Consider the following 12224-nt stretch of genomic DNA (forward strand, 5'->3'; position numbering starts at 1 on the left):
TTTTGTGAAGACTCGTAGCACAGATGCTAGGCCGAATGGAAGCACTCTGTACTGATAGTGCTTGGGGCCTACTAGAAACCTCAGGTATTTGCGATGAGATGGAGTTATTGCAATATGAGTGTATGCATCCTGGAGGGCCAGAGAGCAGAGCCAGTTTCCTCTTTGTAGAAGAGGAAGAAGTGAGCCCAAGGTTACCATCTTGAACTTCTCTCACTGGCGGTACTTGTTGAGGGCCTGTAGGTCCAGAAGAGGAGGAACACCTCCCAATTTTTGGGAGATTAGAAAGTACCGGGAATAGAATCCTAGGCTGTGCTGAGAGTAGGGTACAAGTTCTATTACCTTGGACTGGAGAAGGAGGGAGACCTCCTGATCCAGAAGGATGGAGTGATCGGATGTTCTCCATGGCAGTAGAGGTGGGAATCTGCTGGCACGGAGAGAAAGTTCAGATGGTAACCTTGAGCAATTATCACCAGGACCCATTGGTGTCTGAGGTGATTGAGTGCCATATGTTGAAGTGGCTCAGGTGACCTCCCACTGGTGTGTGAGGCACTGGAAGCTGGCTGCTGCTCTCTAGGTAGAAGTCAAAAACCTGAAGCAGGACCTGGTTGAGGAGCAGCTTGCGCTTTTTGTTTCTGTTTCTGGGCTTTTTGAAAAGGTCTCGTAGAATGGGATCTGGTTGGTGGTGGGTAGGACTTTGAGCGGAAGAAAGAGTCCTTTTGGAAGGGCTGTGTTGAAGAGTAGTCAGAAGGCATCAGAGAGAGCTGACTTAGGGTCTCATGATGGTCCTTAACTGCCACCGTCTGTTGAATCTGTTCACCAAACAGATTATCTCCTACACAGGGTTGGTCGGATAACCTATCTTGTACCTCAGGGTGAAGGTTGGAAGACTTGAGCCAGGCCCATCTCCTTGCCGAAATAGCAGCTGCAGATACCCTAGTAGCAGTGTCTAAGATATCGGAAGATGAGCTGATCTCATGCTTGCCTGCCTCAAAACCCTTGATAACTAGGGTTTGGAGTTGATCTTGAAATTGCTGAGGTAGGGAGTCTGTCAAATCTTGTATCTGCTTAAAGATGACCCTATTATATTGGGTTATATAGAGCTGATAAGCGGCAATTCGGGAGATGAGCATTGTTCCTTGCCAGGGGGAAAAGAGACAGAGACAAGATGGAGGTGGTCCAGAGAAGGGTAACCAAAAAGGTGGAGGGTCTTCATCAAATGACTTATGAGGAGAGATTGAAGAATCTCTAAATATGTACACACTGGAGGAAAGGAGGAGCAGAGGTGATATAATACAGACTTTCAGATACTTGAAAGGTTTTAATGATCCAAAGACGACGACAAACCTTTTCCGTCAGAAAAAAATCAACAGAACCAGAGGTCACGATTTGAAGCTCCAGGGAGGAAGACTCAGAACCAATGTCAGGCAGTATTTCTTCACAGAGAGGGTGGTGGATGCCTGGAATGCCCTGCCGGAGGAAGTGGTGAAGACCAGAACTGTGAAGGACTTCAAAGGGGCGTAGGATAAACACTGTGGATCCATAAAATCTAGAGCAGGGGTGGGCAATTAATTTTCCCATGGGGCCACATGAGAAATTGGGATGGTTTTAGAGGGCCGGACTAATATAATTAACTCAGTTCTCAATAGTCCTCCTTATGAAAAGACAGCAGTTTACCACCAATGTATGTCCTCTGAGAAAACACAACAAATAAGACCGATACAAACGCTTACATGCTAGCAAAATATCTCATCTCGGTAACAGACACAGAACCGACCTAACATACTCCCAGGATCTGTAGTAATGCACATAAACTAATCTGCACACAGTTACACCTGTATTATGGAATACACTCAAACAGGAGCAACCCTATCTATGAAAAGGCAACACTACAAATATTACATCAGACCCTAAACACCAATACACCTCTTATTAGGAAAACAGAACTAACAAGCAGCTATAGATCCCCAAACAGAAATAATTGTAAAACTATACTAATAAGCAGAATAAATGTTTCTAAACAGCTATGAACAGAATAACATCCAACAATTAAAAACTCATAAAAACTATTAAACATTCTCCAAACACCAATAAAATATTTCAAAAAAGCAGACATCATACAATTAAAATGGCAGTCAAGAAAAATAAACTTAAAGCCACCTTTACTTACCCCCTCCAGCAGCTCTCCTACTCCCCTTCCCTGCAGGCCATGGCACACACCAGAAGCAGCAGTAGAAGCTAAGCTCTATACTTATGGTCCTCTTCCTTAGTGCCCATGTCTCTCACACACACACACCATACCAATCATGCCCCCATGACCAGTTTCTGTCTCTCACACACCAATCATCTCCCAAACAGTCTTTGGCACACACACACCAGTCACCTTCCTGAACAGTTTCTCTCATGCCATACACACACAGGCTTCCCACTCCCGTGTTCTACTTGCATATATGGTCTTCTCACTCTCATAATCACTTTCTCTGTCTCTCTCTCACACACACACACACACACACACTCACTCACCAGTCTCTCACTCCCATGCTTGTTCTCTCCACATGCACAGGCTTCTCATTCCCAAAATCACTTTCTTTCTCTCTCACACACACACACACACACCAGTCTCTCACTCCCATGTTCTCTTTCAGATATACCGGCTTCTCCCTCCCATGATGTCTCACACACACCCAGGTTTCTCACTCCCATGCTCACTCTTCACATGCACAGGCTTCTCATTCCCATAATCACTTTTTCTCTCTCTCTCTCACACACACACACACACACACACACACACACACACACACACACACACACACACCAGTCACCTGATCTCACTCATGCATACACACACACACAGGCTTCCCACTCCCAAGTTCTCTTTCAGATATACAGGCTTCTCCCTCCCATGCTGTGTCTCACACACACCCAGGTTTCTCACTCTCATGCTCACTCTCTTCACATGCACAGGCTTCTCATTCCCATAATCACTTTCTCTCTGTTACACACACACCAGTCTCTCTCATTTCCATGCTCACTCTCCACGTGCACAGGCTTCTCATTCCCTGAATCACATTCTCTCACATTCACACACACCAGTCTTTTTCTCTCACACACACAGTCACCTTACCAAGCAGTCTCTCTCTCTCATGCATGCACACTCACCCAGGTTTCTCACTCCCACAACTCCAGGCTTCTTATGCTCATGCTTTCCCACATACCCAGACTTCTCACTTCCATGCTTTTTCTCACACACACACACACACACACACACACATCAGTCACCTCCCTGACTAATGCCTCACACTCTCACATACACATCAGTCATCTCCCTGAGCAATCACTTTCATTGTCTCTCACATACACACACACATCAGCTCTCTGACCACTCAATCACACACAGGCTGGCTGGCTGCTTCTCACTCTCTCTTACTCACTTCCTCTTCCCCCTACATATGTCACGGAGTTTTTTGCCGGTCCGCGGCGCGCGCTCCCGGTCTCTCCCGCTGCCGTTGCCGCTGGGCTGTCAGCACGTTCAAGCCCAGTGGGAACGGCAGCGGTGGTGGAAGAAGCTATGGCACCCGCGGCTGGCCTTTTCTTCTTCCCGCGCCTGCCCCTCCCGTGACCCGAAACAGGAAGTGATACAGGGAGCGGTGCGCGGGAAGGAGAAAGAGCCGTGCCGCGTCGGCTGCAGCATCGGCCCCCGAGCAATTGAACCAGCCGGCAATCGAGAAGAGAGTCAGCAGCATGAGCCCCCGCAGGCCAAGAAAGAAGAATCCCTTCGGCCGCGGGAGGCTCATGCTGCTGACTCTCTTCTCGATTGCCGGCTGGTTCAATTGCTCGGGGGCCAATGCTGCAGCCGACGCGGCACGGCTCTTTCTCCTTCCCGCGCACCGCTCCCTGTATCACTTCCTGTTTCGGGTCACGGGAGGGGCAGGCGCGGGAAGAAGAAAAGGCCAGCCGCGGGTGCCATAGCTTCTTCCAACACCGCTGCCGTTTCCACTGGGCTTGAACGTGAGACAGCCCAGCGGCAACGGCAGCGGGAGAGACCGGGAGCGCGCGCCGCGGACCAGCAAAAAACTCCGTGACATATGTAGGAAAGAAACTCGAGCGAAGGCACGCTGTCCGATTGGCCCGGACGCTGTAAAAAAAAAACAGTTCATTCTCCGCTCCCCGATTGGCTGGCCAATCGGGGAGCGAGGGAGCGGAGAATGAACTGCTGCCTTCCCTCTGCAAGGGAAGGCAGCAGTTCATTCAGACGGGGAATGAGGCACTGCTGCCTTCCCTCTGCAAGGGAAGGCAGCAGTGCCTCATTCCCCGTCTGCTCTCAGCAGTGGGCGGGCCGGATTCAGACCGTAGGCGGGCCGGATTCAGCCCGCGGGCTGCCCCTTGCCCAGGTCTGGTCTAGAGGATGTGCATGAAGAGTGGGTGGCTCGCGGGAATGACGGCTACTACCTGGAGATAATACCCTTATTCAATAAACATACACACGGTTAATGCAACTCCAACATTGCTCTAAACTTCAACGGCAAGAGGAAATGTGGAAAAAAGGATTTGCATTCACAAAAAAGCAGGGAGTAGCTTCCTTGTTACGGCAGTTACTACCCCAAACCAAATAAGCCTGAATCTTCACTTTCAATGCATATCCAGCGTAGTCTCTGCTTCAACAACAGGGGGAATGAAGAAAAGTGGATCTATATACAGACAACAACCAACAAGGACTGAATTACATAGTCTGGGTAAACAAATAAGCATGGGTATAGCTTGCTTATTGCAGCTGTTACTACCCCTAACTAATTAAGCTAGATATTTCACTTAGATACAGTTCCAACACTGCTCTCTACATTAATGGTGGGGGTGGAAGGGAAATAGAACCAAAAGAAACAGATAAGTATGAGAAGAAAAAAAAAGTGTGAAGCTTGGTGGGCAGACTGGATGGGCCATTTGGTCTTCTGCCTTCATTTCGATGTGGCTTTGCACAGAAAAGAGCAAAGAGATCAGATTCTACCACTACAGAGTGGTGATCCAATTGAGGTTTCTGAAAACCCGGAGCTGACTGCAGCAAATAGGTACTGTCAGCTTTTCTGTGGACTGGAGCAATGGAGCCAGGATGTTCCCAGTTCTTCTTGAGGAGATCCAGAAGAACCTGGTGGATAGGGATGGAGGTTATTTCCTTGGGAGCATCCAGGAACTGTAGCAACTCCATCATCTGATGTCTATCATCCTGTTCAGTCTGTAATTGGAGGGGAACCAATTCAGACATTTCCTTCACAAAATTTATAAAGGAAAGGTCCTCTGGAGGAGAATGCTTTCTAGTTTCAGTGGGTGAAGGCAAATCATCGGTGTCTGGGGAGGAATGATCAGTCCAGGTATCATAGGGATCAGCACCTGCCCCTCTAGGAACTAGAGAAGGATGGGGTGGTGTGATACCAGAGAGTCCTGGTCTAGGCTCTGAAGGAATAATTGGAGGCACTGATGAAGGCACCGGCGGAGGTATTGAGGGATGGCTCGGTGGCACCGGACATATCGGCACCGATGGTTGGACCGGTGGTGATGGACATAGTGGCATCTATGGATGAGGTAGAACTCCCAATGGAGGGATGCAGAATGGTGTTTCTCCTCACCATGGCAGAGTAAAGGGGGAGGGCACCGGGGTCCATTGGTGGAAAAGCAGCAATGAGTGCATCATCCTGGAGAGCAGCGGTGCCAACGCTTCCGGAATTGGGTCGGTGGTCAGTTCCACAATCTGTACCGGTGTCGGAGGAACCTGGAGTTGTTGCATCGCCTTGTCGATGGCCTCCTGAACCATCCGGTCCAGTTCTTCTTGGAGACCTGGAGCAAGCAGCCTCTGCTCTGGAACAGAAAAAGGAGGCAGAGGCATAGCCGGAGGGACCACCGTTAAAGGCGGAGTTGTGGCTCCTGATACCCTGTCGGGTGAGGGTTGCCTCGGTGACCCGGTCACCGAAAAGGTCAGTGCCTTTTCTGGAAGGGGTTTCTTCGGCGGCTCAGACGATGGCGAGGTCGATGATTTCACTCCCTCGATGGTCTGAGACTTTTGATGTCTATGGCGATGTTTGTCTCTGTGATCCCCTACGTCCTGAGGGGGAGTAGAGGGTGTCGAAGGCAGAGATGTCATCAATGCCAGTTGCCGGCCAGCTGGCTGGCTGGTCGGTGCTGGCTGAAGTTGACTGAGCTGGTTCTGACGCGTCTATGCAATGGCGGAGTCTGGGTTTGAGCACGGAAGAGAAGTTCCATCTTCTCCATTCTGGCCTTGTGACCTTTTGGTGTCATAAGGGCACATTTGGTGCAGGTCAAGACATCGTGCTCTCGTCCAAGACACATTACACAGACTTTATGGGGGTCTGTGATGGACATGGTGCGATTACAGACCGGGCACCCACGGAACCCGACGCCATGGAAAAAAATTGAGCCGTGGTATGGTCGACAGCCAGTAGGCTGCGAGGGCCAAACTTGATGGTAATCGGAGAACAGGTAAAAACCTACCGGAGTACCGCAGCTTGAAAAAGTAAAAGGAGGGACCCCTGTGGGGCAAATTAACTTTTAGTAATTCCATGAGAAAAATTCCTGTCAGGAATCTCTGCAGAGCTCCTTAACCGCGAGGCTACTGCTGCATGGAAAAAAGAAGACTGAAGGGGGACCCCTGCTGGCTGCAGGGTTAGTGTCATGCTGGGCATGCCCAGTGGGGGGCCAGTCAAAGTTCTGGAAACTTTGACAAAAGTGTACCGTGATTGGGCTCCATCCTGTGATGTCACCCATATGTGAGGACTAACATCCTGCTGTCCTGTGAGAAACCAAATTTCCATAATATGAAAACTTCTGCATATTCATTGTGAATATCTTGAAAACCCAAGAGGCTGTGGGGACCTTGAGATAGAGTTAGATGTGCCTTATTACATTGAGGCATCAAAACCTGATGGTGTTAAGCAGGTATGCAGGAAAGAAACACAGCCACATTTGCATTAAACTGAGGAAAGCTCTCAAAAGCTAGTCTGAAATGTTTAGTTAAAAACAAACAAACAAACCAAAACACCTGCACTTTAGTGGCTGGCAGTCATATCAATATATCTAAGTTAGCAAATGGGGCAACCAAACAAACTGCTTAAATGTTTTCCAATAATCCACACTAGCTTTAAGTACAAGGAACAGAACTGATTTAAACTATTCCAGCCCAGAATTAGCCTTCCAACGTTGGTGAATGGCACCTGCTCTTTCAACACATTACGTCCAACCTAAAACCCCATCCTTTTGCTTTTAAATCTTAAAATCATACTCTGTTTAAATTTTCTGAAATCTGCTATTTGGCTGGTCTGCGAAGCCCTATGGCCTGTTTTGTAGGAGTAGCTTTATTTGTATATGAAGTAATCCTATAACAGTGAGGAGTAGGAAGCTATTGCCTGGTAAGAGGCTTTACCATATGCACTAGTTGGACTCAGCTTAACCTGTTACATTCAGGGAGGTTGTACTGCCCCTTTATAGGAGCAGGCCAGACAAAGGTCTGAATCTGGCTGTCGCCAAGCTGTTTAGAGAGAATTTTGCCTTATGCTTTAGGGATCAGAAGAAAATAATGCAACTATTTTTAGATTAATGTACAGGATGCATGAAATGAGTTCACTCTTTTGTTTTTAATATAGGTTGGAAATGAAAGGATAATCCAGATCTTAAGCTCTGTCACTTTTGTTGATGGCTCTACACCTGCCCAGCCAGGATACAAAGCTCAACCAACCATTGATGCTAAGCTCCCCTTTGATTTTTTTTATCCTTTTGTGTAAAACAAAAGATGAAGGGGTAGACATTGCCTATTTTTGCTCTTCAGCTCTGTAAATATTTAGATTTTAAATGTTTTATCACTGTAAATGATTAATTGCTGCACTGATTTAAGAGCAGCTGTGTGTGTTGCTAAGTGGCTCAGTTCTTCTTCCTTGGTGACTCACCCACATGCAAATAAAATACCAAGTTCAAAAATAGTAAATTATTATGTAGAACATGACAGTAATGCAAAATTAACAGAGCAAAGAGACACAGCTTCTCCATTTCTAATGAACTCTGTATAAAAATATTAACAATTCAGAATCTTAAGAGGAGAAAAAAAAAACCCCAAAACACAGAAGCTATGGCTAGAAGAGTCTTTCACTTCAAACCCCAACCCTACAGTGAAAGAATGGTAATTATTTCCCCAAGAATCTGTAGAGACATTACATATTAATGGGAACAAGCTATTTCTCAGTAGTGGTTTCAAAACAAGTGCTAGAGCAACACCCACAGGATTAGCAGGCCTGATGTGATCTGTACTCCCTTCCTCTTAGTTCAGGCTGTAACAAGCTACACTGAGGGGGAAATTCAGAAGGGCTAATTTATCCTCCATTTGCATTTTTCGTTTCTGTTCAAGCAGATCAACTTTGGTGACATGTTAATCTTGTTAAAAAAAACCCACACTTTGCTGGCTCAATATAAGACAAGTCACCATTTTGTTAGCAGGCCAACTGCAAAGCTGGGCAGAGGCTTACTGGTAGGGCTCCTGGCCCTTTGCAGCCACAAGCTTCAAGTACATTATGTGGGTACAGGAGATGGCTGCCTACTGCAGAAAAAGATGACAAAGTATTTGTATGAGCAGCAAATTTCCATTTTAGCCCTCTAAGCCGGGGAGAGCTTGAGGTACTCTGTATAGGGCAGATTCCAGCCTTTATAGCAGAAGGGTGCAGTGAGCCTATGCTTAGTGGAGCTAGCACAGAAATAGCATTGGTTTTCCCATGATATAGTTAAGGGGTGGGGGGGACCCTTTCTGACAGCAGCAGTGTACATACACCATAGCAAATGAACTGAAAAGATGGTAGGAACCTGCTTAAGAATACCATCCTCTCCTATTTTGTCTGTCTTCTGAATCACTACTAAAGAAATAGCTTGGAGTTCCTACTGCTGAGCACAGACTGAAACCACTAATGCTTTTATTCAGACTGCGTGAGATGAAGAGTACAGTAGATTTTATAATTCTGTGTCTTTGCTAATAAAATTTGTAAAAATTTGGCTTGTTTCAATTATATTCTAATTAACCCTAAGCACTTATAAAATATTTAAAAAATGTGAACATTAGGTAAAAAGCTGCTATTACTGATCGCATCTTTCTACCTACCTCTCTCTGAGGGCACCTGGGGCGTACTACATGACTGACATAAAAAAAAAGTTGTGCCAGACTGGTATTAAGGTTATACCATATCATTAAGTTACAGAAACTTAAAATGTCCTTTTACATTTATGGAGCTATGTGTGAAGCAGGAGTGGGGTCTGCTTAGGGACTTACAGCATTGAACAGCACCCTGCTTAAGCAGCAGATATTCAAAGAATATCTGGCTAACTTAGCTAGGATATTCAGCGGTGCATTTGCATGCTGAACAAACCCAGATAACTTATGTTAGGCGGTTAAAGTCATCCATTGAATTTTACAGCTGCTCCATAGCAGATCTAAAGTTAGCTGGATAAGTTTGAATATCACTGTTTACTCGTAAGTAGCATCTCACACTTACAGCCCTATCCTGCCCACTACTTAGCCAGCTAACTAAGCTGAACCAGGCCCATTCAAACAAAGACCTCATTACTAATCCTACAACAACATTCAGCCCTTGCACTCCAAAAAAACACAGCGTAGCAGCTCATCGATATTATTCAAAACTGGACCAGCTAATGGTAATAGCTTTAGGTATATGATAAGAAGTCAACATTAAGTTGATAATTTCTCACTTTTATTTACATCATTATTCCTACCAGATGTAGGACATATATGCATATACAATTGATTTAGTTAATTCATTTATATAGGAAAACATCTGTAAAGCTGAAAAAAAAGAAAAACAAAAAACCCCTAGAAAATAGGTAGAGAGGTACTACATAAAGCAAGTGAAGATTAGGATTAGCACCAGATGGGCAGTAGCAATAGACTCTTCAGCTATTCCAGCTGCAGATTCTAAGAGGAATGGGGTTGTTTAGCTCAGGGTAGGAAATACTTTGTGTTGCTGCAACAGTTTCTGAAGTCTCTCAATCTCTTCCTCCTGTTTAAAAAAAAAGTAGTTAGTCCCTCTACATCAATCACCGAAGGGTTCCTTTCCCTAAAGTCAGTGCAGAGAAAATGTATGGCAAATTTGTTACTGAATATTAATCCCACCCTAGGCTAACCCTATGGCATGAACGTAGTCTGAAGATGACAGGGCTAATAGAGGGACAGAAGATAGCAGCTACTCCTGCAGTAACCTCTGCTAGTACACTACTAGAGGGGACTTTCCTCCTCGCGAGCAAGGGTGCCTGTCAGGACCGTCACACCAGGGTGGAGGGAAAAGCTTATGAAATCCACAGCAAAGTTTCCAGCTCTGTGTAGTCCAGGGAATTAAAAAGACAGACACCTCCCCCCCCCCCCCTCATTATATAGAGTTTCAGACTAAGCTTCCCTTTGAATCACATAGGCATTTTTTAAGTGTTGGGGATCGAATCCACAGGTGCTTCTTACCCAATTTTCAGAGTATAAGTATGAACATACTCTTTCAAACTTACTGCAGGTGCAACGTGCCCCTGTGCAATTATAGTTTTTATTCTGTGGGTACTCTTTTTCATGGAAACTAAGGCAATCTGTGTTATTCTCCTCCCCCAGACCCCCAGTAATACTTCCTCTTCATTAACTGAAAGTACAGGCTGATTTTTAGCTTAATAGAGGGACAACAATTTACACAAGATAATCACTATTTACCTACATCAGTGACTTTGAAAGTTGCTCTCCCTATGCCTGTTGGAATGAAACTGATGTTGTTTGACCCTCAAGACCCCTTTAAGATGCAATCACACTCCTGTCCAGTAGGACAGGAACAGGAAGGTATGTGAGCATGCTCCCATAATTGTATCAACTCAAACTAACAACCACCCTCACACTTTACCCACTGTATGCTTTCATTCAAATAGGCTCCAAACTACACCAAAAGCATCAAGGAAAGAAACAAATGTTTCACTCTTGGTGGAAACACATCCCTTATGTTGGTGCAGGACATTGGTGAGCATTTCTTCCCTTTTCTGTACAGGGAGGATAAATGGGAGGATGAAAAGCTAAGTTTGGCACTGCAGGAATAGCTGGGAGAATATATGGGATTTTTGTGGAGATCGCCAACTGGTCTATGGTGAAGTAGCAAAAAGATAACAGCATAAGATTGAACTGATCAGACTTTTGGAAATAACCAAGGCTGTAGGAATGTTAGAGTATGCTAAAGGCTAGCCAGAATGCTAAAGAATGTCAAAGGTCACCATTGTTTCACTTCTGTCTTCTGAGCCCAACTTACAAGAATGCAATATTCCTGAACATACCCAGATCAGTCTAGACAAGTGGGTTTATTCATCCCACTGGAGGCAGAGGACAAAAACTTTGGGCACTACTCCATATCTTAAGAGTGCCACCTGCAGTCCCTCAGTATTGACCTGTACCCAAGCCAAGATAATTTAACAATAGGGCGAACTAAGCCCCCTGGGATGGATACCCCTGAACTGGATAGCCACCAACCAAAGTAAACATTGAAACTCTAGCACATGTTAATTTTCAATAGATCTTTGGGCTCATACAAAGATGATTTCAAAGGCCCAGCAGCAGAACCAGCAGTCTTTCAGTACAGATGCTAAGGGCCCATGGGCCTCATCAGTGGTATTACAGGAATGAAAATTAGCAGGTAAGAACCAAATTTTCCTTTCCTGAACATACCCAGATCAGTCCAGACAAGTGGGATGTACCAAAGCCCCCCCCCCCCCCGATACCGGGTGGGAACCCAAAAGACCCGCTCTCAACACACTCAAAGGAAGCCGCCTCTGGGGCGTGCACATCCAAATGGTAATGCTTGGTGAAAGTGTGAAGTGAGGATCAAACCGTGGCCCTTCATATCTCCTGAGGAGACACCAGTTGACACTCGGCCCATGATGGCACCCGAGTGTGAGTGGAACGAGCTTTAAGCCCCACCAGCACTGTGCAGCCCTTAGAAATATAGGCCAAGCAAATAGTTTCAACCAGTGAGCTAAGGAAGCTTTACACTCTCCCCCTTTTTTGGTCCCTCGAATAGCACAAAAAGATGATCAGACTGATGGAAAGAGTTGATGACCTTCAAATAACACAACAGGGCATGTCGCACATCCAAGAAATGGAGAGTCCGTCCCATAGAGGAATCACGAGACCAATCCAGAAATCCCAGTAACTCTAC

The 12224-nt window shown here is 45.8% G+C and overlaps 2 protein-coding genes across 25 annotated transcripts in view; one reads left to right on the plus strand and one right to left on the minus strand.

The window, feature by feature from the left end:
- Positions 1 to 9033, plus strand: part of TCTN1 (tectonic family member 1) — a 75280-nt gene extending 66247 nt beyond the window's left edge. For both annotated transcript variants that reach the window (XM_029619188.1, XM_029619187.1), the window contains one exon: positions 7644 to 9033. In XM_029619188.1, the coding sequence (XP_029475048.1) occupies positions 7644 to 7781 (138 nt within the window). In that variant the 3' untranslated portion in view covers positions 7782 to 9033. The remainder of the gene's footprint in view (positions 1 to 7643) is intronic.
- A 691-nt stretch (positions 9034 to 9724) lies between these two features.
- HVCN1 (hydrogen voltage gated channel 1) overlaps positions 9725 to 12224 on the minus strand; it is a 43005-nt gene continuing 40505 nt past the window's right edge. For all 23 annotated transcript variants that reach the window (XM_029619211.1, XM_029619210.1, XM_029619208.1 and 20 more), the window contains one exon: positions 9725 to 10052. In XM_029619211.1, coding sequence (XP_029475071.1) covers positions 9987 to 10052 — 66 coding nt within the window. In that variant the 3' untranslated portion in view covers positions 9725 to 9986. The remainder of the gene's footprint in view (positions 10053 to 12224) is intronic.

The sequence above is a fragment of the Rhinatrema bivittatum genome, chromosome 11 (assembly GCF_901001135.1).
Source record: "Rhinatrema bivittatum chromosome 11, aRhiBiv1.1, whole genome shotgun sequence".
Classification (NCBI taxonomy): Eukaryota; Metazoa; Chordata; class Amphibia; order Gymnophiona; family Rhinatrematidae; genus Rhinatrema; species Rhinatrema bivittatum.